Source organism: Simochromis diagramma, unplaced genomic scaffold (genome assembly GCF_900408965.1).
Source record: "Simochromis diagramma unplaced genomic scaffold, fSimDia1.1 OVJJ01000816.1, whole genome shotgun sequence".
NCBI classification, from domain to species: domain Eukaryota; kingdom Metazoa; phylum Chordata; class Actinopteri; order Cichliformes; family Cichlidae; genus Simochromis; species Simochromis diagramma.
In genome coordinates, this window is record NW_024386908.1 from 938,827 (window position 1) to 966,509 (window position 27,683).

Sequence of the window (27,683 nt, forward strand, 5' to 3'; positions counted from 1 at the left end):
CTGTCTGGACCTGCAGTCTGGACTGGAGGACCCTCCCTACAGCCTGTGAGATCACTGCACATTTAATTAGACAGGATCCGCCAATTAATGGGAGGTCACACTGCAGCTCTCAGCCTTTTAAAAGCAGGCGGAGCCGAACCTTCGGCAGTGCTCCGAGGCTCCGGCGAGGTAAGCCACGTTTTTGTTCCCGTGTTGTCCCTCTTTGGCACATCAGTCAGAAACATCACTGGAAACATGATGGAGTTTGTGTGCGTGCTTTTGTGTCTACTTTCAGATTCTACAGGAGGATGTCTTCCACGCTACTTTGTGCGCTTATTTTTCTGGCTTGTGCTTTGACGTTTAGTGGCGCTCAGAGTGAGTATAACCTGGCATCCTGTAACATGGAAACATTAAACTGGTTTCCATGCTTTAATATTCTTTGGTTTCATTTGTTTTTAATGAAAGCCTTTCCTGGAATGCTTCAGGTTTTTTCTGCTTGTACTCGTTCATATTTACTCTGTTAAATAATTATTTACCTGAGGGGGAACCTATGTGTACCTTATGTATTTGTCACTACAGCAGAAATCAATTTCTGGCAGGGTTGCACAGACTGTGCCCTCAAGCGGGACACATCAGGAGCGCACGTGTCGTCTTATCGCTGCACCCTCTGCCTCTGACATTTATCCTTCTTTTACTGTTACTGACAGCGAGCTGCAGAGGACGGTGCGGTGGCGAGTACTACAGGGGTTACAGATGCCAGTGCGACTATACCTGTCTGTCTTATGGAGAGTGCTGCAACGACTATGAATCTCAGTGCACCACAAGTGAGGCCTTTTCATTCTTTGGATCTATAGCATCCAGCAGAATTGAGATTTTTGGTCACCATTGCTGAACCCTTACATATAATAACGTCTAACAACCAGCCGTGCAGTCTCACTGTGTTTGTGCGTCTATTAAGATGTGTTTGTGTGCAACAGAAAACTCATGTAAGGGGCGCTGTGGAGAAAACTTCAAACGAGGCCGGCTGTGTAGCTGTGACTCTGACTGCATAACGTACAACCAGTGCTGTCCGGACTACAAGAACCACTGCGATGCACAAGGTTGGTCCTTTCTAGCTCATTCAACTCCTGTGTGTATGTGAGGGATTCTTAATGCATGCTAAACAGATAGATTTCATCATCATCCTTAGTTCATCTGTGGAGTCATACACCCCTTATGTAACAGATTACATTTAGTCATCAATATAATATACCATCAGCTCATGCACGTTGTTATTATACAATTATGGCAAATTGTGACACAAATTGTGCACAAATGGGGAGGAAGATACTAGGATGAATGTGTCTGTGAAGGTTCTCAGTCATCCAGGTCATCGTAGTCTAAGGAGCTTGGAAAGAAAAGCGTCTGGACTCCTTTAAGTTGCTTGAAGACGTTTCACCTCTCATCTGAGCAGCTTCTTCAGTTCTAGGGTCAAATGGTGGGGACAAAGCTAAAGATCAAAGGTCACTCTCTCGAGGATGCTAATGTTCACATTTTGGAAAGAGAAGACAGATGGTTTGAAAGAAACATCTATGTCCACTGTGAACGACCATCTTTGAACAGAGGGCGGGGCTTACCACACCAAGGGGGCTCTGGGACTCTCCACCATTTGACCCTAGAACTGAAGAAGCTTCTCGGCTGAGAGGTTAAACATCCAGACGTTTTTCTTTCCAAGCTCCTTAGACCAGGATGAATGTAACATCCCCACTCTAACTCTGCCTGCATGTCCATCACCAGCATGCACAGTACGGCAGTATAACCGCAGCATGCAGCGCATGCAGTAATCTGCAACGATGCGATGTTTGACAATAATTTCTGTCTTGGTAATTGCTGCAGAACAGAACAGTGGAGAGGCCAGTGCTGCAGCAGCAAAGAAGACTAATTCATGCAATAATGTAAATGATAACAAATCCAAAGGTATATTTTTCTTGGTAAAAGGTTCGATTCCTCCTAGATTTTCAGTCATTTGGGGTTAAAGGCAGATTTTATAGGGGCTACACCAATAATGGTGATTTTTGTTCTCGTTCGTGAACGTTCCCACAGATCAAACTTTGAAAGAGGCAACAGACCAGCTTTCTACGTTCAGTGAGGGAAACGATGAAGGTGAGTTTGCTCTTTTTGAACTTTGCTAGAGAAAGCTATCCAACATTTGGCTCTAATGCTCACTCAGTCACTTTGATGACTGTCGTGAACTTGATTCGGTGGATTTTAAAACACATATGTCAGGAGGATGTTTATGGCTGTGAATTTGTCACAGTGGTTTATTTTCGGGGCTAAATCCAGGGGCATTAGCCTCACAGGCCAAATGAAACCCAAGGAAGCAGTGTTGCTGTGAGTGGACTGTGTGTGGGAGGGTTGGGCTGAGTCACAAGAGAGGAAAGCGCTAAATGATGCCAGAAATGAGGACAGGACATTTTCTGGGAGTTTTCTTCAATCAAAGCTCTGAACACTTTTGCATCCAGAGTCCGGAGGAGGACATGTAGGAAAAATAAAGATGGCCGATTAAATGATTAAACTGTTTGTGTGAACCCTGCTGCTGCCAACAGATGACTCTTCAGTTCCTCCGGTCGGTCCAACATCACATCCACCAGATGATCCCACTGATGGTGAGCAAAGCTCTTTCCCAATAAAGTTACACAAGTCTTACGTCCAAGTGCGCACCTCATCTCGCTCTCGTCACATTCTCACAGATGTGTCTGGCCCGATCTTTCCCACTGAAGACTTTTCTAAAACTGAACCTGAAGATCTGGAGGCCAGTCCAGTCCCGGAGATCAGCAGTGACTATGAGCTCTCCACAGTCGACCCGCTGGGTGAGATTTCCACCGAGGCCACCCCGACTGCAGCGAGGACTCCTTCAGACAACGACGACCTCGTCAGCACCACTGCAGAGGCCCCGAGTGACAGCACGAGTATGTGAGATATCTGTTTATGGTATTTGATTCATACAGTTTTTGTGAGTTACTTTAGCAATAGATTGCAGAAAAAAACCCCAAATGTAGCAACTAAGATACAAATTGCAACTAAAATATGCAAATTGATATTTAATTATTTTATTAAATGGATTAAAAGACTTGATTTACAGTGATATGACTTTCTCTCTGCTCACAACAGCAGCTGACCACATTTCCAGCGAGCCAACATCAACTTCAGTACCCTCAGTCGAGCCTAGTTCTTCAACCAGCTCCCCACAGCTGGACGCGCAGACACCAGCAGTGGCTATTATGGATGCTGTCTTTCCCTCTGATGAACCAGATAACTCACTGCTCACCATCACCACTGCCTCCACAACCATCCCAGAGGAACCCACTGCAAGCAACCCTTCAGTTCTTCCTTCCACCAGTGCTTCCTCAGTGGGATCTGAGGAGATATCAATGGTTGAAGCTGTGACCACCCACGCTCCCTCACCCACAACTGCAGCGTGGAGTGATGCCACAGACGATCTGCAGACCTCCAAACCCACCAGGGCTCAAGAACCAGAGCCGACTCCACCTGTGGAAAAACCAGAGCCATACGAGCCAGACCCAGCTAAGCCCACTTCTAAACCTGACACGAAGCCCCTGGAAACCAGGATTATAGAAGATACAGGAGATTACCAAGCAGGTAGGACTGTTTAAAAAAATAATTTGACCAGATTCTTTATGTCACATGCAGAAAACACCTGAGGGACTCACTCTGTGATGGGCACAAGTACCAAAATTTCCAAAAATCTAATTTGTTTTATGAGTCTGGCACGATCGCAGCCTGTGATTACCTGTAATCACAGGCTGCTACCAGTTTTATGAGCTCAGTTGTTTTTTCCCCTCACGCTGTAAATAAATCTGGCATTCCTCCGAAATTGGAAGTAAAGTTCAGCCACATTTAGGAGGTGAAAACAAGCTCACAAAAACAGCAGAAAATGACAGTCAACGCCCAGAAACAGTCTGGGATTACGTGGTGGGTGGTGTTTATTCCCACGGGTGTCTTTACTTTCCCCAGATGACAGCAACGATACAAACCTATGCAGCGGGCGGCCCGTCAGTGGAGTCACCACACTGAGGAACGGCACAATGGTGGTGTTCAGAGGTTAGTGCAGCTCCTGTGCAGGTTTAACTCTAAAAGGATCAGTCGTGTCATCCCAGTCCAACAACAGTGGATTTGCATATAAGAGAGAAACTAACGGAATGCATTGAAGGCGGGGAGAACTGAGGGGAAATTATTATGAAGCATTAAACTGAGAGAATGAAATTACAATGTTACAATAGCTTATCTAAAACCCTATATAGTGATATTATCACTTTTACAGGTCACTACTTCTGGTTGCTGGATAGTAACAGGGTGCCAGGTCCACCCAGAGGCATCACCCAGGAGTGGGGCGTCCCGTCACCCATTGACACCGTGTTCACCCGCTGTAACTGCCAGGGCAAGACGTACATTTTCAAGGTAAACGGACCAATCTCAGCAGAACCACTGAGCGAACAGCGTTACCCTTTATCTGCCCAGAGTTTAACACTGCATGGTGTTCACAGGGAAGTCAGTACTGGAGATTTGAAAACGACGCTTTGGACCCCGGCTACCCCAAAGTCATTACAACAGGGTTCCACGGGCTGCGGGGCCACATCACGGCCGCCCTGTCGGTGCCCCAGTACAAGAGGAGGGCGGAGTCAGTCTACTTCTTCAAGAGAGGTAAAAATTAGGGGGGCGGAGCTTATTAAACTACCAGAAAAGATAGATTTTGCTGTTCATTGCTTCAGAAAGAGAATTGTAATAAACAATGTGTACAATGTTTGTGTTTTGAACACATAAAAAGGCTTTAAGATGTTTACTTTCTTTTCCTCTAGGTGGAATGGTTCAGAAGTATTCATACCAGGCTGGTGTCAGGCCAACATGTGGCAAGAAAGTCCAGTATGCAGTTTACACAGTCCGCAACCGAGTAGTTCGACAAGCAGGTAACCCATCAGTTTATTTCGATCATGTAAACAATATACAAAGTTCATTTAGCAAAGAAAAGAAGAGACACAGCTACACAACATAAAGCCAAAACATTTCACTGTCACCTGTTCTGATTCAGTTACATATAGAAGAGCAGGAAGAAGTAATCCCGCCCCTTCGCCACGAGTTATCGGTCAGCATTCAATCAGCTTCCTTACTGATATAATCTGCAGTAATAATAGCGACATATTTCTAATATAATATTTACACCACATATCATTGTGTTTTTGTGGTTCAACAACTTTGCCTCCACTTTTAAAAAGTTAATGTAGAATCCAACAAGTATGAATCCATTTTCCCTTTCTCTATAACTCAAAGAACACAACTTAATACCTCTCTTTATGTTTGTGCACACTAACTTTTACAATAGTTGTGCGTGAACTTCGTGAAGAGAACCCCGGACAATCCTCACTATTGTTAAGCGTGTTTACAGACCTATGCCTGGCTCCATGCTTGGTTAGACTTTGGCTTAAACGTGTACACGAGCTGCAGCGCACACACTGCACCGAAAAAGTGAGTCATAGCTGGTGGAGAGGAGCAAATAACAAAATGGAAACAAACACCCATCGTACGGTTTATGGGATGAACAAGGGTTAAGAGTTTGTTCACAAAACAAAAACACTGCACTGGTAAGGCCAACACCAGTACGGTTTGGCTTCATGGCACAACTTTTAAACCGGATCGTTTCATTTCCAGCCCCCGTTTTAGGACCGGTCATCAACATTCGGACTTCCTGGAGAGGCTTCCCGCCCGCCGTCACAGCCGCCGTGTCTGTGCCCACAACCGCAGAACCAGAGGGCTACAGATACTTTGTCTTCTCAGGACGTAAGTCACACACACCGGACTGTTTACAGAGCTGGAATAAAAGCATGCGGTTTGGCAGTGTTTAAAACAGCAGTGGTGTTTACGCACGCCTTTGTTGCTCAACTTCAGAAGCACAGAATGTCCTTCACGTGTCCGTCGGCATGTCGTTAACAAGGACCACGTGTGTGTGTGTGTGTGTGTGTGTTAGGGAGTTCACCTGCAGCTCAGATTTATTGCAGTTCCCACAGTCAAGATTTCCATTTCAATGGTGATGCGTAAGAAAACAGGCGGGTGTCCGTGGACGAGCTGCCCACTACAAACTGTAACAGCGACCGTGTTGATAAACAGCTCTGTGCCGCGTTCAGTCTACCTGAATATAGAGCGGCACGAAGGAAAATATTGTTTTGCAAGTATCAGCTATTAATGTAATCGTCTAATGAACTTGCCGTTTATTCTGCTTCTGCAGCAAAATCCTACAACGTGAGGTTGGATGGTGAACGTCCCGTCATCGCTCCTCCTGCTGCCGGCTCATCACCGCAGTCCAACAACTTCATCAGATGTTCACAGTAAAACAACAAAAATGTTTTCGCTTTGTAAGTTTATTCTAATCATCATAAAACACATCAGGATGGACCCAATAACAAGAAAGTATCTAATCGCATTAACAAAATGAAACTAAATCAAAGCCAAACACGCTTCATAACAACAGATCAGTCTGAGCTTTCCTGAAGGGAACTACGAGCTCTTCACTTTGATTTTTCCTTCATCGGGCGAATCTTCTCCCCTGTTTCCATGAAGGAAAAGCTTGACCTGTGGAGATGGAAGCATGTTTTTAGACGGGCTTGCTGCACTGATGTAAAAAATTAATAAAAAATAAAAATATGGTCAGAGTGACAGTAAAATGTGTTCTGAATAACCACAATGAATGTACGGTGTTTCCTGTCGTGCTTTTCATTAATAAAAGCCTGAATGAAATGTCTGAAGTCCTTTATGAGTGGCCATTTAAAGCAGTAATAAAATCATTGCTCAGTCTTGTGCCCATTATAACGTTCGTGTTACATCACTGTTACCACGAGCTTTCAAACGCGTTACCTCCTCTCTTCATGCGGCCGCCGCGGCTGTCCGGCCATCGTTGGAGCTGTCTGCTGGGCCCGGGCCGGGACTGTTTTGGTGGAGCGCTGCTTGTATCTAAAAAACAAAAACAAACGTAACCTACTGAATATGCAACAAAGACAAAAGACAAGACAGATGGGGAACGGCACAGTCACGAGGCTGCAGTGCACCTGCAGAGCTGGAGGAAGGCTCCTGGCTGGTGGAGGGGAGGCTGCTCTTGTCGGACGCTTGGCTCGACTCCTCCATATCGCCCTGAGGCACCACGGGGTCCACCGACACTTCAGCACCGGGCCTGAATCAAGCAAAATGCACCTCGGATTATGTAAACTGTGACCTTCGTAACTTCTCTCATTTTGGTGAAGTTATTGAAACCGAGTGGAACGAAAGGTTTCAAAGAGGCAGAAGTTCGAGGAGTGACAAGCTGCTGAGAGGGCGAGGCTCACCGATCAGTGTCTGGCTCCAGGAAGACGTCGTCTCTCTCCTCCCCTGCACCGGCAGCTCCTGGTGTTGATGTGCTCACCATGGGAACAGACTGAGAGGCGTGCTCTGTTGTGTCGGACTGAGCCACTTCTGAGAAAACAGTTACTGGAAGATAGAAAGATGAAAACAAATTTCAACTTTCCAGTAAACTTGTAGTGCTCCCAAACCCAAATGTCATCACACTTATCCTAGAAAAGATAGTTTTGAGGAAGCTCGGGAAAAGGCAGTGCGACATGCTTTAACGGACACATCCCTTCACATCAGACTGACAGAGACAGACAAATACCTGGAGCCGCAACTTGTAGCGGAGTGGTGGGAACGCTGCGTCCACCAGACTCCTCCTCGTGAGTGGCTAAAAACAGGGGACTGTCATACATCCCAAGACCTGAAGAGAAGAATTAGTTTGCAGTTAAAGAGACTGTGGTGCGTACTGATGGTTCTTTGGGGTTGACATTTGGTAGATTACCTCCTTGTGACGCGAGCTGACCCAGATCAGAGTGTGAGGAAGAGCTGGTCTGCGGCATGTCCTCTGAAGGGCCAAACCTGAAGCGCGGCACGCCAGCTACCTGTGGCGAGCTGAGAAACAAAAGAAGCACGAACGTGAATTAGGCGACTGTGGAGCGACCAAAACGGACCAGTTAAGATTTCATTTTAGAAGCAAATGATCAAACCTTTCTTTCCTTCTGTTATGAGTTTAAGTGAATCGCTGCATTTGGGCTCACTATTACCGTTTTTTGTTGACTGCTCCCCTTAGCTTCAACCAACCTTATTAGCAAATTTACTCAAGGACAAATAAATAAATAAATAAACAAATAAATAAATAAATCGCTCTTGTAAAAACGACCGGTGAACGGCTCAGCTTATCGTTGATTAGGGCTGTGCGATATGAGCAAAATCTCATATCCCGATATCAGACGTTTATCGTCACAACGACATATAATCAAACATTTTACATTTTCTGTAAATTTTGTGAATCTCGGGCAGCTCAACTTGCGTGAAGTGTTTTCAGCTGCGCGTCGTGTAGCTGGAGTCGAGTGTTACACAAGTTTAAACAGCTGCAGTTTTCTTTGTGAGCATTTATTACACGGCTGCCGTGTAATAAAAGCCTGTTCTAAGGTTTATTTTTTACCACCCGACGGCTCTTTTTAGCTTCTCATCCGTAAACACTCTGCATCATATTTCACGTAATTCAGTTTATTTTGAAAGATCTCCGCAGGATCTTCAGCTTTATTGTGAAAGGTTTATGTTAAAAATAATCAAATGGACGGCGGAGGCACGCGATGGTGTTACCGTCGTTGTTGCCAACGACAACGCATAAAACAGTCGCTTGTCCGTCCGTAGTGTGGTTATGTTACATATCAGAGAACTTTCAGAAATTCTACAGTGACATCAAAACGATGAAAAATTATTGACGTAGACAGTTTATTTTGCGACACCACGAAACAAACGACAGCGTAAAATGAAACGATAGACGTTTTCACATCGTCATCTGATATATGTCGTTATATCCAGCAGCCCTATCGTCGATGGGTGATAAATTCGTCCAACCTTAAGACCAAGGTTAATTTTTTGTCTGCAAGTCCAACAGTTCGTTTAGCACAAAAACAAAGTGTTGTTTGTTCACATGGAGAAGAATTTCCCCTTTCAACACGACCGAGGATACATTTAAAAACAACAAACAGAAAACTGAAGTTTTGAATGAGCCAGCCGGAGCCACGCCACTGATGATGTCCTCATAATCTGAGTGCTTTGCAACAAAGAGTGGGGAAACTACACTACGATGTATCACGCCAGCTGCTACCCAAGAAAACTGAACAAATCAAAAGGTGCATCAACAGAGTATTAGTGTAATGCTGTGCACTTATACAACCAGCCTAATTTACATTTGCAAAATATTTATTTTTCAGTGGAATTGCACAAACTACAGGTCACAATGAAACCAGGAGAAGTTTCGACATGATTCACTGTTTGTATAAACGTGTAGTTCCTTAAAACCTTTAAAAGGTTTTCTGTGTTCCAACTCGCGGCCCGATGTGTGCGACACTTACTGGATGGCCTGATCGAAACCATCAGAGCGGTGAGGCACCACCAGAGTGGGAGTGCTGGGAACCATCCTGTCATCCTCATCGAAAAAGTGCTGCTGCAGATTGAAAGAGGGAAGAAAAGGGGGTCAAGGTTTCACGCAGAGGTTCGTAGGAGTATCATGATGCAAATTCTCAGCCTTTCGATGTGACTCACAGCGCTGCCCGGCACACCGGGAGCAAGTCTGCCCACTGACTGGCGGCGCACTGGGATACGCTGTGAAGGCAGCTGATGCACTGGTCTCCGTGGCGACTGGGGCATGCGTGTACCAGAACTTGTGGGTTGCTCTGCAGAGAAAGCCTCCATTGTGCCACTCTCAACTAAAACAGAATTCAAAGGTTCAAATGAACAAGAGAAAATAAGATTTTAGATAAATATACTTTAAAACACCAAAAATGTAAACAAAGTAACTCCCTTTATAATCAGTATCTCAGTTACTTGTGACATTTAAACCTCCTTTTACCTAAAACATAAGTGAGTCGGGTTAATTTGCTTATTTTTCCCGTAAAGCAAATCTCTTCTTAGCAGTGACCTTTGTTACGCCCGCTTTCAGACAGAAAACACAACACGACATCTTTCTCAGTCATCGCAGACTGTGGATACTAATTGGATGGCGGGACGGTTTGTGAGCGCATGCAGAGTCTGAGGCACAGCTACGTATTCGACAGGGTTTCCTGGAGCTTACAGCTGGGTGTCTGGGAATCCGCCGGCCTTTGGGTGGAGTCGGACGCCCCCAGACTCTCCTCCGTCTCAGTGCCCGGCTCCGTTACGTCAGCTCCCTGAGAAACGAGGGGAAATAAAAGGAAACGAGTCAAAGAAGAAATTCAAAACCACTCAGAGTTTAAAAAAGGCTAAATTTGGCAAACGAAGGTAAGACCAACGAGTAACATAACTTCGATGAGTGAGAGGAAACGCCGAAAGAGAAAGGTCATAAAACGAAGCAGTGCCAGGGTATACTGGCAGAGCATCACATGCAGATTATGATTCACTAAAACAACCGTGAGAGAAGCCGAGAGGTTAAAAAAAAAAAGAAGTTTGACCTCCGTCACAGAGAAAAACTCTGAATCAGATAGTGAGACGGTCCAGCGGTCTAACAGGCGAGTCCGGCTTAGCCTCCCTGTACTCTAAACAGGTACTACAGATGGCTTTATCGATTCTTGAGAACGGTCCCGTCCTCTACGGCAGCGGTCTCCAACCTTTTTTGCGCCACAGACCGGTTTGTGCCCGACAATATTTTCACGAACCGGCCTTTAATAATAATAATAATAATGGATTGGATTTATATAGCGCTTTTCTAGGCACCCAAAGCGCTTTACAATGCCACTATTCCTTCACTCTCACATTCATACACTGGTGGAGGCAGCTACAGTTGTAGCCACAGCTGCCCTGGGGCAGACTGACAGACTTTAAGGTGTCGCGGATAAATACAACAAAATTTAATGACTTTAAGTTAATTTCAGCTGCTTCTCTGGAGGCGTCTAGCGCCAAGATGCAGTTACAGAAACAGCTTTTTCCCCGCTGCCGTCACTAAACTTACCCGTGTATGTGTGGACGTAGCCTACTTTTGAAAACTGCAGTTTTGAAAAATATCTCCGTCCACATGTAAACGCTAAAAATGCACTTAAACACTGTCAAGAACATGCCAAATCCTAGCTGTGTAGAAATGTTGGCCCATTAGAAGTGTAGAAGCCTGGCAGGGAAACAGTAAACAGGGTTTTATGCAAACTGTAACTACTTCTGAAAGGTTTTTGTGGTTTTTTTTGGAAAGGCAGCTAATTTTGTGTTACTTTTCAAGAGCCTTTATATTTTAAATGCTAATAACCAAAAACAGTATTTTGGCTGGTGTAGACTCACAACTCAACTTAGAAATGAACAAAATGCCTACAGCATGCATACATTTTAATTTAAAATGTATTCAAACCCGACGTCGGTGTTGAATGAAGTTCACTCTGATGCATCCGTCTTTCTAAATGGAGGGACAGTAACTGTGTGTACATGTTTATTACCTAAGTAATACTAAGCTGTTTTTGTTTACACATTTTATAGTTTAATCCATGCTGCTATTTAACATTTTCTATCGTGTATACAGAGAATCGTTTCTATTTACCTTTGTGCAGATACCTGCCTTTGAATATAACACGTGTATCATTATTCCAAAACCTCACACACAAAACTGCAAATCCACACTTCAAGCCAAACCTCACACAAAGATTACAAGTAAAAAGCTTGTTAGCTGTTCCTTTGCAGACACTGACTCATCCTACTGAATATGTGCAACGAAGACTCGAGTAAAAATGTAAACAGCTAAAGTCAACACAGGCGCGCAGACAGGACGTTACGACACGGGGGCAGCATGTGAGTGACGGTGAAACGAGAGCGTGTGGAAAAACTGAGTGTGTGAGCGGGAAAGGCAGCGAGTGGGAAGGGTTAACGCGGCGTGTGGGTGGCAGAGGTCACAGCTGGAGCTGCAGGTACTCTTACCTCTGTGTCGTCTCCTTCGTAGGGCTCGTTGCAATCCCCGCTGCCCTCGTTGCTGTCCTCTCCTTCCTCTCCCATCTCTCCGTCATCATCATCCTCCTCGTCATCTTCCTCCTCCTCGTCTTCATCTTCTTCATCCTCGTCATCGTAGTCCTGGAAAACGGCAAATTTGTAAGACAAATTTTCACCGTTTTACATGTCGTCTTTAAAAAAAAAAAAAAAATTGAACAAAACTGCCGTACCTGCTCTTCGTCTTCGTCTTCCTCCTCTTCTTGTTCTTCGTCACTCTCTGTGTCCGTTACGATAACGATCACTTCCTGCTGCAGTTGTTGCGTGGTCTCGCTTTGGCTCAGGGTAACCTCTTGCTCCATTGCAAGGGACTGGGAGGCTGTGCCTTCATCTCCATCCTCCAGCGTGGAAAACGCCTCCGTCTGCGGGGCGAAAAAGTGACAACGCAAAACATCATGCAAACTAGATATCAGCACAATTCCTGCATGAATGTGACAACATTATCACAAGACTACTTTATGGTACTGCTACAATGGTGAAAACTGTCTTATGGTACAACATTATGAAATCCTCATTGGCAGCTTTGAGATTAAAAGTAAATAAATAGACTCAATCACTGCAAAGATTTAAATGATGGTAATTATCAGCTGATGTACAAAACTAAAAATGTTTGGGCCAACCTGGCTTCCTTCTCCACCGTCTAGACTGTCTGTCGGCACCACTCCCTCGGCCTCAGCGCTATCCTCGGCCAGCACCTCTTCCTACAATCAGAACCGGCGCATCAACATTCGCTCAAATTTAAAAAACAAACAAACAAACAAACAAACAAAACCATGGAGTTTTATGTGCATCAGTCCAGCCTCACCTCTGGACCCACTCTCTGGATAATGCGCAGCTTCTTTGATATGGGAGCCCGGGAGGTGTCCTCCTGAGTGGCTTCGGTGTCAGTGACCACACTGGCGGTCTCCTCCTCTTCCCGAGGACGCTTGGACATTGCCGATGTTCCCGGTGTTGCTGACACTGGAGAGAAAGTGTGGCTATCGTTGGTTAAAGAATTAAGAAAAAACCTCGTCGTCTAAAACAAAATATCGCCTCTGCTTTCAAAAACATCATCTCTCACCGGTTCCAAACACAGAGGACGACGTTGACGGCCGCTCCACCTGCGAGCTAGGCGTGGCCTCGATCGCCACAGGCGGTGGCTCCTGATTGGCTGGCTCTGTATGGGTCATGCTCTGCTGCTGCGTTGGTTGAACGAATGCGGTGGCCTGCGTCTGGGTCTGCTGCACAGTGAGCATGGGGCTAGCTAAGGTCGTCTGGACGTTGGGGCTGGCGGAGCGCACCGAGCCGCTCGCGCTGCCGTACACGGTCACGTGCTCCACTGGTGGCCCTTCAGCTGGCTGCATCACTGTCCAAGAATAAAAATTACAAATACTGCAGGTTTTACCATGACTAAAAAAAAAAACAACCTGCGGTTAGTTTCCTACTCATGGACTCGCTAACAGCTCAGCTAAAGCTTGGCCGTTAAACCTACCTTCCTGCGTCTCCACCTGGGTGGTGGGCATGACCGTAGCAGTGGGCGTAGGAGTGGGCACAGGAGCTGGGGTGATCATGGGCCTGATGCTTGCTCTCGGAGTGGGTTTGTTCCCTGGGTTGACGGGCTGTTTACTGGCTGTAGCAACTACAGGTGTAGGCTTAATGTTGGCGGTTGGAGGCTCGGAGGTGCTGGCACTGACGGAGACAAGCATTAGGATGAGTCATTGTTCTCTGGACCTCAAAGATCCACTAAGAAAATGATACTCTCTCCTCCAAAGTCCAGACGTGGCACCTACACTGCCATTTCATTTTGAGATTGCAGAAGTCAGCGGCACGACCAAACGAATGTCAAACAGCAAAAACTCAGAAAAGTGCAAGTGTGGACCAGCCACCAGTCAAATGAATAAAGTCAGCATTAAGACAAATACAAAACTCACGAAATGCATTGATGCATACTGAGTAAGACTTTTTAAATACTCCTCCATGCTTAAATAGTGCACCTACCTGCCCCTGTCTGCAGCTGGAGTGGTCTTCAGGCTGATCTGCCTCTGCTCTGTGCTCCTCTGCGGCTCTTGGGTCTAAAAGCACCGAAAGAAAGAAAATGCTCAGAATCAGGACGCCGAACGGTCACTAAACTCGCCGTACTTCTCCAATCCAACATAGTTAAGCCATCAAAATAGAGAAAACTGATAAAATAAAGACGATTTTAGCAACGCTTGCAGATAATCGTGTTTTAGTTGTGTGACACATACCTAAAACATTAAAATATTTATATTACAGCGAACCAGTGTAAGTAGACTAAAGTAAACAACAGCCTCACCTTGCTGGGACCTGCCTCAGCTGGCTCATCTCGCTGCTCTTGTCTCTCCTGTTGACCTCGCAGATCTCGGAGTTCTCGCTCCTGCCGACTCAGACGGCCCTCGTATTGAGACTTCAGAGCGCTCACTCGCACCTCCAGCTCCTCACGCTGCTGTTTTAGCTCCTCGTTTTCCTTCTGCAACTGGTCTTTAGCGCCTGGTCATAAATCGCAAACGTCACAGATTCGAAGTGAGAAGCGATGCTCGTTACGCAGAGCCAAGCGATGTGAGGAAGAGCAAGTAACTGGTAAAAATCAGGAGTTTATGGTAGTCCCCTCACCCACGAGCTGGTTGATCTTCTGCTTGGCACAAACGATGGCTTTCCTGGTCTTCTCCTCCTTCTCAGCCATCTGCTGTCGGAGCGCGTCCTCCTGAGAAGCTTTATCCTGCAGCTCCTGCCGCAGCCTGGTCAGCTCCGTCTGCAGCCGAGATGATTGTTCCTGGGCGTTACGTGCATCGGTCTCGCGCTCCGTGACCACCTAAGGTAAGCGTGCAGAATTGTCTAAACACTTGTTTTTTTTCCCCACCCTCCCAAGAACTTTTAGTATAGAGGTTTATCAGCGCATATAAAACGGGGGGGATTCAGCAAGTTTTCCTACCCTGTTCATGTTCTCCAGCTGTCCTTCTAGGTCTGCACTCCGAGCTTCAGCTTGACTCAGAGAATCTCTGAGGCTCTGCAGCTCCTGAACCGAGGCCTGACGAGCCTCCTCCTCTTGGGATGGGCCTGCCGCGGCCTCAGCTACAAGCTGGAGTACATATGGAGTTAAAGTTTAACCTCAAGGAAGCACAACTGTACTACTGATGAACTCATTTATCACCAGATCGTGATAAATTAAAACACATTTTACAACCACCCACTTTAACTTCAGGCTCTGGATTGAAGTTTAAGCTGTAATGGTAACAAGTACCTTGTCGTGCGCCACCTTAAGCTCATCGTACTGCGTCCTGTAACGCCGTCCGATCTTCTTGATCTGTGCGATGGTTCGTATCTTCTCCTGGAGTTCATGGTTTTTGGTCTCAATCTCCTTCTGCAGCCCGTTCTTGTCTTCGGTTATCTTACTCATACTGTCACGCAAGCTTTGTATTTGGTTCTGTAGGGAAGCTGTAAGATTATTTGTCCTATGGAGAGAAAAGAAGAGAAAACTAAAATGAATGAAGACAGGGGAAGAAAGAACAGACCAGGAGAGCCCAGTTCAGCACCTGTATGTAGTTCCTCACCTGACCACCTCAGATTTAAGTCTGTTGTTTTCCTCATTCAGCTGCTGGATACGTTTGAGATGCGCCTCCTTCTCAGAATGCAGACGCTTGTACTCTTCTGGATCCGAATCTTTCTGCTGACTCACCAAATGCTAGAGCGACATAAGGAAAACTAGTCATTCATCTCACAACTTAGAAGTCTGTCTCATGACAAACGTAATTTTTCCCCTTCGTGTAAAAAAGAAAATCTTTTTGTTTATATTTGGGTCTTTGCACCGACCTGAGTACGAGCCTTCCAGCGTTTGATTTCCTCTTCCAGCAGCTTCTTCTCTGCCTGCAGCATGCCGCTTTTCTCACTCAGCTCAGAGTTGGCCTGCTGCAGTGGCAAGATGTCCGACTCCAGCTTTTGCACCTGAACACACAAGAGATACTCGGGCACTGAGAAGATTTCAAACATAGCTGCCGCTTTGCTGCTGATTTGCTCCACCGAGTTGTCAAGTCTGTAGTTTATGTCTACTGTGTGTGTGTCTGTTAGGGTTCGGCGATTGAACAAATACGTCGACTATCACCGATAGGCTGAGCCCACTGGTGATCGTTTTTACAAGAGTGACTTATTTATTTGCCCATGAGTACGTTTGCTAATAGAAGCAGTCAACAGAAAAAACATAATAATAGCACCCTGTTTCATCTGCGAGCAAATGCTTGTTCCTGCAGAAGCTGGTGATAGCCTAGCATACTCAGCACGTACATGTTAATGCAAGTTAGTCGTGTTTGAGTCCTTTGCTCGCACTACACGTCTGCACAAGCGGCACACCGCTTTGGTTACATCCTCAGGTTTACCTCTTTCATCTGGTTTAAAGCCAAAGAAATCCCAAATTGGTGACTTTAGATATTTTTTATTGCTGTCAGCGTTAATGCGCCGTCATCAAGACAAATGCGATTAACAATTAACCCATCTGTGCGCAGACTGAGTCAAAATCCCTGAAATGTCTCCGTCAACGCATTTGTTCACTCTGCGCTCCAGATGTGTTGAGCGCGTTAATAATTTTTAATCGTTAACCGCGTTAACGCTGACAGCCTTAATTTTTTTTGGAAATTAGTTCGTCCATGTTTGGACTTCCTCTTGTTAACGTGCAAATCCGTGCATGATTACATTGCTCCGCCCATCAAAAAGTCTGCGCATGCGCGAATATATCGACTGGACTGACGAGTGTCGGTTGAACTCACCCTGTCTGTGAGTTACAGGTGTGAATAGTGATCATAAATTAAGCTGACCATTCAGATTCAACATGTTGGTGTTTTTGGACATTTTTATGGTCACAATAACCTTTGACCACCAAAACTCTTAAAATACGTAGATGTTAACGCAAAATTTGAAATGTACAGAAGACTTTCCAGACTCCACGTAGCATGCACTGATCGTCAAAGGGAAAATAAAATAACGCTCTTCTCGTGGGTGTTGTCAACATCAAATTTAAACACTTGCAATATTTGGATAATCGAGTGGTTATAGTGTACAAATGAGAAACTAATCTCCAGTGCACTGCTGGAGAACATGTGAGATTCAGCCAAACTAACAAAGTGAGACTGACCTTGGCTTGAGTTTGCTGCAGTTCCTGCTCCATCTTATCCCTCTCTTCTCTCAGACTCTTGTTTGTCTCCAATAGGATGCTCATCGTTTCCGTCTTCTTCATCAGCTCATCGTGCTGAGCCAGGGTCTTCGCCGTCACCTGAAACAGAGTAAAGTGTAAGATAAAAAAAATCCGTAGGCGATCTGCGTGCTCGGTACAGCCGCAAACCAGAAGTTACTGAGTCAACGAGTACACAAACAAACCTGCATCCTCTCTCGAGCAGCGCTCAAACTGTCCTGCACCTCCTTCAGCTCTCGTTCCAAATGCTCCACCCTCAAACGGTAACGCAAAGTCTCCCCTTGGGCGACCTCAAAACGAGACTCTGAGATCTCCTTCTCCCGACGTACAAACCTGTGATGAACAATGCGGATCAACCGTTCTTAGAAATAGTGAAATCATGACTGTGCAAGAACATCCTGCAGTGTGAGCTAGATAAGCCCGTTACCTGAGAATCTCAAGAAGCTGGTCCTGGGATTTTCCCTCTTCAGTCAAAGATATGTTGAGGGAACTTTCACTGGCAGCACGCTGCAAATTATCTGCCATCTTGCTGCTCATGGCCTGGATCTGCTCATGAAGGAGGGTGTTCTGCCTTTGCAGCTCCTCATAGCGGCTCTCCATCTTGGACATCTCCTCCTGTCAGACGAGTTAAGACGAATTAAAACATAACATAATATATCTAACATAACATATCTAATCTAGTTATGTAATGTAAAACAAACCTTGAGGATCTTCTCTTGCTCCTCCCATGACACTCTGGCCTCCAGTAGCTCAGCACTGATCCTCTGCTCTCTCTCCCCCAGCTGGTGTTTGAGCTCTGCAGCCTGCAGGACCTGGGCTTTAGCTGCCTGCAGGGCTTCCACGTCCGCTGCGTGCAGCATCATCTCCCGCTCATATTTATCTTGAGCTTCAGCTGCCAGTTTAACCTCGAAGAGCGAAAGAAGGTTTGGAGTCAATCTCTGCATATCAGAGTTTCTCAACATTTTCTTTGAATTCATATTTCAAATTTCTTCCCCTCTCCCCACAAATTACTTCATATTTTTGATTTTTACCTGCATTAAGTGACCTCAAACCAGAATATTCCACACTTGGATTATTTTCCTCCATGTAATATTTTATTATGACTGCTTACCTGATCTTGGCAGTCCTTAATAGCCTGCTGTTTCTGGGCTTCAGCGACTGCAACCTGCTGTAGCGCTGCCTGGTGGTCTGCCTGGGCACTGCTAAGACTTCTCTTCAGGTCATTTATCTAACACAAACAAAACAAAAAAGGTTTCCAGTAACAGAAACAAGTAAACGCATTTTTCACTTGTGCCTGGTTATAACAAGGCTTTCGTACTTGTTCCTCCAGAGCAGCCAGGACACTCTTCTTCTGCTCCTTCAGGTCTTGCTTCTCTTTCTCTGCTTGCAGAAGCTTCTCTTCGAGTCTGCAGCGCTGCTCCTCGGCCTCCTTCATACGGCCTTCAATGGATGAGCGCGCCTGCTCCGTCACCTGGTTGTCACACACGTCACATTACATTTAGAAAAACAAAACATTTACGTGATTTTTAAAACTTAACGTGCCAAATTTGTAATTGTTGAGACGATTTCAACCCTGATCATTGTGTACACCAATAATAAATATTACTGAGCTGCCTCGTGGCTACTTTTTAACTTTCATACAGTAACAGACTGAAGCTTCTTGAATCACATCTGTATCATCTGTACTTTCATATAAAGTTACAATGTCAACATAAACTAAAACAACTTATTTTTATTTGATTAACAGCAACAACCCTTTGAATGTTTTCCACTTTCATATTTTTTGTCCTATTTGGATGTTTTATGAGCTGACGTTGTTTCACAATCGAGCCCCCAACCTGTTTCTCGCTCTCCAGCGATTCCTCAAGGCTCTGAGCCATCGCTTGGTACTGCTCCATGCTGGATGTGGTGGCCCGGAGGCTCTCTGCAAGCTCTTCAACCCGCGTTTCAGCAAGCTGCAGGCGGCCTCGTAGGTCCTCTCTGTCTTGATCTGAACCAGGCAGGCCTGCAAGCGAGTAAAGCATTTTGGAAGTCGTTGTGTGATGAGAAAGGGGGACGCAAATGTGCACTAATCAAATATACCAATTAAGTTTGAAGAACCTGTGCTTAAATTCCCACAGATTTTCAAAAGGAGCGCGGTTTTAGACATTGAGTGCAACACTCAGGCTTTTAAAAGTTCAGATAAAACTGGAACATCTGGGAAATCTGAGCAATTTACTTGCGTCTCAAACATTCAAACTACAACGTAGGATCCAAAAGAATGAGGACGTTAAACATGTCTCGTGGTACTTCATGACATCCCGACAACATGCAAAGAATTTGGGTTTGTACGTGTCTGGATTTTATTGTGAATGTTAGTTGAACTTCTTCTGTCTGTAAACATTTAATGCCGACCTCTGCCGATCGGTGTAGAGGGGGAGCTCAGGATGTGACGCCCTTCGATGCTGCCTTGCTGCATCCTGAGGGTGTTGAGCTCAGACTCGGCGGCATTAAGTTGTTCCTTTGTTTTTTGGTGTAAGGCGACTTGTGTCTCCAACTGCCTCTTTGCATCCATTAACTGAATCTGTGCATATGAAAAAAAGAAAATCATTAGCACTATATCTGCATCCTTCTCTGGCCTACAAAAGATGATAGAAGCAGTTTTATTGGATGCCTACTTCCTGGTTTCTGCTGAGCAGGTGGCGCTGCTCCACCTCTTGTTCAAGCCTCTTCTGTAGCTGGGAGATCTCTCGCTCCTGTTTCTCTAGCTGGCTGTTCAGACGCTGACGTGTGTCGACCTCAGAGCGCTCCAGAGTGGCCTAAAAGAACAGAAAAGGTAACGTTAATTTTGTTTACGTGAAGATGTGACAGTCAGACACTGACAGGAAAAAAACAGATTACCTGAATAGCCTGGAGGTTGGTCAGCAGCAGGTTTTGGCTCTGCTGCTGGCTCAGAATCGTCTCTTTCTCCTGACTCAGCCGGGACTCGACCAGCTTCAGCATGTCTCTCTCCTTACGCAAGTTCTCAGCACGGCCCTGAAAAGGTGGATGAGATTCAGGTTACAGTACGTGTCTCAGTATATCCTGGAGCAGGGACACGTCCAACTCCAAAGTGATCCGAAGCACAAATATGACACTGGATACGGGGCAAACCTCAGCCATGGCGAGTTTCTCCTTTGACTCTTTAAGATCCTCATTCAACGCGTGGACGGTCTGTTCAAGCTTTTGTGTGGCAGCCTCCATCTTCTGTCCTTTCTCTCTCAGTGAAGCAATCTCCTTCCTGTAGCCCTCGACATTGTCCTGCAGCATCTCGTACCTGAGAGCGTAAAAAGCTGACGTCACTTCTGCTGACTGATGTCCTTGTGATTAAATGTTTCATTTTAACAGTGGACATTTCCCCTGAAAAGTTCACGTGCTCCCAAGTTCTGTTCCTGCTACACCCCCCACACACACTTTCTTTTAAATTACCTTTTGGAAGCAAACTCTAGCTGTGTGGATATCTTGGCATTCTGGGAGCGGAGCTCCGAGAGCTGCTCCTGGAGTTTCTCGTTCTGTTCGGTCATCGCCTTCTCGCTCTCCGCGCGCTCCTTCTTATAGGTGGAGAAGACGTCCTGCAACTGCAAAGAAACCAGACATTTTATTTACTTTGATAGAGGTGTTAGTAAATAAATAAATACAATTTTATTTCTATAGCACCTTTCTAGACAGAATCACAAAGTGCTGCACATAAGATAACAAATAATAAAAAGGGTAAAACAGACAATATAAAAGAGGCAGAAATTTAACCAAAAGCAGTTTTAAAAAGGTGTGTTTTGAGTTGTTTTTTTAAAAACAACGACCGAGTCCACAGATCTTAATGTCTGAGGGAGAGAGTCCACAGTCTCGGGGCCACGGTGGCAAAAGCTCCGTCACCCTTAATTCTCATCTTAGTCTGTTTTATAGCAAGTAAGCCCTGATCAGATGACCTCAGGGACCTGCTGGGGACGTAAGGCTGTAGCAGATCGGAGATGTAGGCTGGTGCCAGTCCATGCAAGGCTCTAAATGTCAAGACCAGGAACTTAAAATGAACTCTAAATTCAACAGGAAGCCAGTGTAGCTGAAACAGCAACGGTGTCACATGAGAATACTTGGAGGATTTTGTCAAAAGTCTAGCTGCAGCGTTTTGCACAACCTGCAGACGATCCAGAGAACCTTCGCTTAGACACATGAACAAAGAGTTACAACAGTCCAAGCGTGAGGAAATAAGTGCATGTATAGCTATCTCCAGTTCAGGGCGAGATAAAAATAGGGCTTAACTTTGCCACATTTCTTAAATGATAAAAAGCGAGTCAAAAGTGACACCTAAATTCCTGATAGAGGATTTAACATACACAGAAAGAGGACCAAGGGCTTTCACTATCTGGGATACAAATCTGTCACATATGAGGACTTCAGTTTTCCCTTGTTGAGTTGGAGGAAATTTACAGCCATCCAACGTTTGACAGAATCTAAGCAGTCATTTAAAAGCCAATAGTCAGCCAATAAACACACTGCTGTCTGTGATTCAGAGACCTACAAACGTCTTTATGTGGGCACTGTGCCATCTGGTGGCCAGCACGAGCAACACGATGCAAAGTCCCAAGCTTTTAATGAAGAAAAGAAATAAAAGAATAAAATAAAAGAAATAAATATTTTCAGTTTCCGTCTTGTGAGGCAAATTTAGCTCACCTGTCGCAGAGCCGCCTTGGCCTCCAACGCCTCAGCAGACTCTGTGGCCATGGAAACAAGAGCGGTGGGTGTTCCTGCGGTGGGAGTGGCCGCGGGGGAACGACGTGGGGTAGACGTCAGGGAGAATTCTTCAGTTGGTGTACCTGGTGGATAAACAATCAAATATTCATCCGTGCTCTTCTGCTTATCCTTTTCAGGGTCGCGGGGGGGGCGGAGAGGCAGCGTAGACCATGGACAGGTCGCCAGTCCGTCACAGGGCGAACACAGAGGCAGACATTCGATTCGCTCTCACCTATCGGCAATTTAGAGTTTCCAGTTAACACTAACTGCATGTCTTTGCACTGTGGGAGGAAGCCAGAGCGAACAACATGCAAACTCAAATATTCAAATATTCAAATTCTGTGTAACGTGTAAAACTGCTGTGAAATTAGTGTATCGAATTCTATAAACAGTATTCGTTTATGGTTTTCAAGATGCAAGTGTTCACGTTCTTACCTTGTTGTGGGAAGTTGACTCCGGTCGCCTGAGCCAGTAAGACTCGGTACATGTCCCTCTGCCTCACAATGGACTCGGTCATCTTTATCTGCTGGCTGCGTTGCTCTCTCAAAGACTCCAGCTCAGCCTGGGCCTTCCCCAAACTCTGCTCCAGCTCCCCGTGCCTGAGACAGTTCATTGTGGGGAAAAAAGGTGAGATAATATTTTAGGTCAGATGCAAAACTCTGGCTAAATAAATAAATTTTAAAAAAGCCATTAAACATTGTAACATACTTATTGCCGGTAGCCTCAAACTCCTCCTTCTCCTGGGCTTCACTGAGATCTCTGAGGGCCGCAAGAAGACGCTGGTTCTGCTTCTGAAGCTCCTCCACACTACGGAAAGTCACCAAGTGTTGGCTGATCACCTCTGACGTGCTGCTGACATCAGCTGAGCTCACCTCCTCCTCGTGAATCACGTGGTTCCCACGAGCTTCTTCGAGCTCAATCAGCAGCACGCGAACCTAGAAGAAACGATAAGGGGTAGTAGAGAAATTTTATTTGAGTGATTTGATTATTTCGGTCATTATTTTGAAGACTGACAAAGTTTATCCACACAAAGAAAAGGACGAACCCACCTGCTGAGCCATGTCAGCGAGCTGAAGCTCAAATCTCTGATTGTCTCTCTCCAGGACCGAGGAGCGCTTGTTGGCCTCGTCGGCCTCGTTCTGCAGGCGGTGAACCTCCTGTAACAAACATGAACGGAAAGCTCGAGCGTTGCTTGGTATTAGCAGTCACTGTTTACGGTTTTCTTGTCAATTAAAAAGCAGCAAAAATCTATTTGATCACGCAAACAACGCGGCTCCATTACAAACCTTAACAGCCTGCTCCAGCTTGGCAGAAAGGCTGGCCACTGATTTCTGCATGCGCTCATGCTCATCCCTCTGCCTTTTCAGGATGGGGGCTTTCGCTTCCACTTCCTGCACAATGTCGTCCAGATACTTGTTGACTCGCTTGTTCTCCAACCGCTCCAACTGCAGCTGCTCCTGGCTCTCCACGTATGCTGTATACAACTGAAGACGTGATAATCAAACATCTTGTTGTTAGTTCAACACACGTCGGTAAGAAATCCGAACAAGCAAGACACACAACTCTAGAGTAATGAAATTTGTAATGAAACTTAACCCTGAGCTGTACGCACCTCAGTCAGCTTCATACCAGGTTTTATCTTGGATATAGCGGCGGCTGTTGGAGACATTGTTGTCATTTGCTCTTCTGTCAGAATGGATGTTGAGGCAACAGGGCCTGGACAGACAAAGAGAAAGTTCAAATGATCACATTAAATATAAATAAATAAATAAAATAAATCCACGCAAGGCTTGGCTGAAGTTCCAGAAAATTAATTTTGCATCGCCTACAAATAATCAGCATGTCAATGAAATGAAGACAGGAATAAAAATCAACTCCACTGACCTCTAAGTTTGGAACTTGACAGCAGTTCATTGGCATTGTCCAGCTCCTTCTCAAGGCCCTGAATCCTGTCCTTTAACTCACCGACAGTTTTGTCTGTGACGCCATTCATTTCCTGCAACTTATCCTCGAGAGCCTTGTTGGCTGTCAAGGAGGGAAGAAAAACAAAGACTCTAAAATCCCAACAACCTGCAACTACACGAGCAAACAAACTGAACATCTTCTGTCCTTCTAGGATAGAAAACATGATTACAGAGGAGCCTTTTACCTTCAATGGCATCTTTCAGCAGCTTGTGCAGCTCCTCCACCGCCTGACTCAGCTCTTTGCTTTTGGCCTCAGAATCTGCAGCTGCTCCCTGCCAGAATAAACGGTGAAGTATAACAAACACCGGCAAAGAAGCCGAGCAAATACATGCAGGCATTCATTGCATTTACAAACGTAAAGCTTAAGCACTGTGATTTTAATTAAATATGTAAACACTCAAAGATTATGTTTTTAAATCACAAGTTCCCTATAACAATTTTATTGAGCCAAGAACACACAAACAATAATTAACCGGCATCTGTGGGTCAGCAAAGAAAGAATTTCATTGCACAAAGAAATGACTTTTCTCTTGTGACACATGACAATAAACACTTTGAATCTTTGAATTTGAATCCTGGTAACAAATTTAGAAGTTGTTGATCACGGGCGCTACAATCATAACGTAACGTAATAATTTACCAATGCAAACTTGGAAATAATGGTCCAGAAGTACAGAGCACCACATGGTGTCATTTTGCACGTGTACATACCTTGTGTAAATTGCAAAGCTTAATGTTGGTATTGAGCTCATTTCGTAACTTCTCCTCCATGCTGGTGTGTTGCTCCTTGGCCTAAAACGAGTTCAAATCCAACCATTCATTTTCACTCCGAGTGCCTTCATTATAATGTACGTTTACATAATACCAAAGGGTTTGATTAAAAAGGAATTACTGTCTGCAAACAGACATACTTCTTTGAGTTTGCTGATCATCTCCTCGTTTTGTTTCTGAAGGTTCTCGTTTGATGTCTTCAGACTGGTCACTTGATCTTGGAGTTTTTTCATCTAGAAATCACAAATGGCATCAGATGACAAGTCAAATAAGGTTCTACACCGTCTCAAAATAAATAACTGCCTACACTCAAGGCACAATGAGCACTGAGATCAAAGTAACAAACCAAGACTATCGCGACAAACTTCTTCAGACATAAACATCCCAAAGAATAAACAAAAAAACCCAAAAACAACAAAAAAAAGGGACTTGCCTCATCTTCTTTATTCTCCAGGGAACACTTCAGCTCCAGGATCTCGTTACCCTTCTGCCGGGACAGGGACAGCAGGTCCTCACTCTTGGCCTTCAGCTCCTCATTAAGCCAAGCTGTCTGGCTGTTCAGCAGCTCTTTCTCTTGTTCCATTCGCTTCTCCTTATACTAGAATAGATGACAACTTCAATCAGTGATCTGCTGATAACCGCAGAAAACAGAAAACAACTTTCTCTCGCAGGTGGTGTTAAGATATTAAATCTACATGAAAATATCAACTCACTTTGATGTTGACTTCAGCTGCTTCGAGATCATCCAACTTCATCTGCAGGGTCATCTTTGACGAGTTCACTTCCACCAACTTATCATTGAGTTGCCTCAGGTCATCTGGAAGAGCAAAAGAAATGACTCTGTTATGTAGAGGTGAGATTTTACATTTACAAATATAGATGCAATACATATGAAGTTATATAAAAATGTTCTTTTCATACCATTTAAGTTCTCCACTTCTAAGGATCTCCTTTCCAGTGTTCGCACAAGTTCTCGCTTTTCTGCCTCCAATTCATCTTTGGCTTTGGACAGCACAGTCTAAACAAATGCATGAATTTAAACAGAGTGCTTAGTGTTATAATACTTACAAATTAAGCACATCTTAAATCCTCAAAGCATCCAAAGCAGTTCAATAACGCAGACATTCCCTCTTTACACAAATATTTTCATTATCAAGAAACTTCTTCTACAAGGTGCATGAGTGCAAAAGGGGAGGGGCTGGTCACGTTAAGAGATCTGATTGGTCAATCCAGTGTTATTAATGAAAATGAAGGAATGGGCTCCTTTTATATTAAACGTGGAAGTTATGGCATAAGCGCAAGTAGGATTTAAATCTTGGGTGTCAAACTGTGTTAAACCTTTTTCTATTGTTATGTTTGATTTGATCACCTGCCTGCGTACAGTTTTTACAAACATTCTTGCTAAAAAACGCTTGATTGTTCTAAAACTGTTCGTAATTACTCTGAACCTCACACCGACAGCAATAATAAATGCTCAGGCTGCAGAGGACATGACCACTGCAGTTCCCGATAGACTAAAATAAATTAGAAACATTCTTTAACACAAAGCGGTTATCGGTGATTTTCGGATTCCCTACCTGCTCTGATGACAACCTCTGTTGTGCAGATTCATATTCTCGGTTCTTCTCGCGAACACTTTGGAGTTCCTCTCCTTCAGGAAAAAAAAATGAAAGTTAGCAGAAAGAATAAAGGTCAACATTGTGGAGTCATAAGTGGAATCAGTCCGAGTCCGATCAGAAAACCTAAATATATTATTCTCACCAAGTCTGTTAAACTCATCTTTGAGTTTAAAATGTTCTTGAGTGTGAGACAGGAAGTCTTCTTGACATTGGGAAAGCTGTTTAACTTTTTCGAAGAACTGTTGCTCTGTAACAAGAAGGTAAACAAAAACAGCTAAGACAAGAAGATAGAATCATCGCCTTCTTGCTTTATTTACATCTTGTTTGCTATGAAAAGCAGTGGTTAGCTCAGAGAGTTAACTAGTGCTAGCATTAGCTAGCATCTCATTATTGTTATTGGAAAAGCGCAGGTTCATCGCTTGTTAGCTTTAATCAACATTTTAAAGCCCCTGACGGACAAATGAAGTAACAAACAAAGGACGGTTAGTATGTTCAGTACGTTCAAACTTCTGAGGTTTAACATTGCACGGTTTAAAACGGGCATGCATGCACTGTAAGCAAAGCCAAACACTTTAGCACAGCTAGCTATCAGGATAACAGGGAATAACTTACCGCTGTCAACCCGGAATTGCTCGTGTTGGGCTTTTAATGAATCGATTTCATACCGCAGATCAGAAACAATTTTCTCGAGTTTACTTTGAATTGTTTTTGGTAGCTTGGCTAGTTCGGAAGCCTCCAACTCCTGTTGCAGGAGTGCCGCCATTTTTCCCGACTACAAGACGAGCACGCGCAGTTGATAATTTGAAGCATTATGGGAAATGTATTTCTTTTAAGCGAGGTAGCAGTTTAGTCAACCTAAACAAACCTCGCTTGAAAACATAAGTATTAAGCTGTAAAAACAAAACAACAAAACAACAAACAAACAAAATAATTATGTGTATACCGTGTGTTAGCAACTAGGTCAAAGTTTTTAAAAAATCGTCCCCGTGACCTCTGGTGTATACAGATACTCCAGACAGTGACTGCCAGCAGATGACGCCAAAACATACTAAATCGACGTCAATGTAAGTACCAATGTACCAATGACTGTAGAAAAGATTGTTTTTACAGTCATTGGTAAATACGCTTGTGCAAGCATAGAAATACAGGTAGCAAATATCTGTTATTTTTATGCATCAAATATATATATATATATATATATATATATATATATATATATATATATATATATATATATATATATGTATATGTATGCTCAGTGAATACCTCAGGAAGCAGAAACCCAAGAAAGAGGAGTAAGGCGAGGAACCATCATGGAAGGACAGGCCCCTACACGGTATGTACCACCGGCAGATAAGGGAGGTGGCTGATATCCAGAAATCCTACCAGTGGCT

The 27,683-nt window shown here is 44.5% G+C and overlaps 2 protein-coding genes across 4 annotated transcripts; one reads left to right on the top strand and one right to left on the bottom strand.

Annotated features, from left to right (window-relative positions):
• The first annotated feature begins 13 nt into the window (after nt 1–13).
• prg4b (proteoglycan 4b) lies at nt 14–6,769 on the top strand. 3 transcript variants are annotated; one of them, XM_040035527.1, is made up of 15 exons: nt 14–168; nt 275–354; nt 687–803; nt 957–1,079; nt 1,855–1,935; nt 2,062–2,121; nt 2,565–2,624; nt 2,709–2,927; nt 3,133–3,618; nt 3,994–4,080; nt 4,301–4,437; nt 4,524–4,680; nt 4,836–4,943; nt 5,683–5,811; nt 6,257–6,769. In XM_040035527.1, the coding sequence occupies exons 2-15, from the start codon at nt 288–290 to the stop codon at nt 6,358–6,360; spliced, it is 1,935 nt and encodes a 644-aa protein (XP_039891461.1). In that variant the 5' UTR covers nt 14–168; nt 275–287; the 3' UTR covers nt 6,361–6,769. The 3 variants fall into 3 exon arrangements, with proteins under 3 accessions (XP_039891461.1, XP_039891460.1, XP_039891462.1); XM_040035526.1 differs by having other exon boundaries at nt 15–168; nt 3,130–3,618; XM_040035528.1 differs by lacking the exon at nt 1,855–1,935 and having other exon boundaries at nt 17–168; nt 3,130–3,618.
• Nucleotides 6,372–27,085, bottom strand: tprb (translocated promoter region b, nuclear basket protein). The gene is made up of 50 exons (XM_040035525.1): nt 26,902–27,085; nt 26,432–26,536; nt 26,248–26,321; nt 25,592–25,688; nt 25,384–25,487; nt 25,104–25,268; nt 24,811–24,903; nt 24,611–24,691; nt 24,084–24,171; nt 23,819–23,959; nt 23,547–23,650; nt 23,221–23,418; nt 22,984–23,091; nt 22,643–22,869; nt 22,370–22,533; nt 21,875–22,017; nt 20,636–20,784; nt 20,321–20,483; nt 20,069–20,203; nt 19,846–19,986; nt 19,583–19,751; nt 19,027–19,193; nt 18,507–18,659; nt 18,300–18,416; nt 17,890–18,093; nt 17,616–17,803; nt 17,374–17,521; nt 17,132–17,269; nt 15,820–15,951; nt 15,561–15,691; nt 15,251–15,461; nt 14,942–15,088; nt 14,623–14,821; nt 14,306–14,499; nt 13,990–14,063; nt 13,484–13,680; nt 13,073–13,357; nt 12,818–12,972; nt 12,633–12,713; nt 12,186–12,374; nt 11,947–12,096; nt 10,151–10,244; nt 9,622–9,785; nt 9,432–9,523; nt 7,850–7,959; nt 7,670–7,768; nt 7,347–7,488; nt 7,074–7,195; nt 6,883–6,978; nt 6,372–6,600 (listed from the first exon to the last, which is right to left on the bottom strand). Exons 1-50 carry the CDS (start codon nt 27,050–27,052, stop codon nt 6,554–6,556), a joined length of 7,026 nt encoding a protein of 2,341 aa, XP_039891459.1. The 5' UTR covers nt 27,053–27,085; the 3' UTR covers nt 6,372–6,553.
• Between the last annotated feature and the right edge of the window lie 598 nt (nt 27,086–27,683).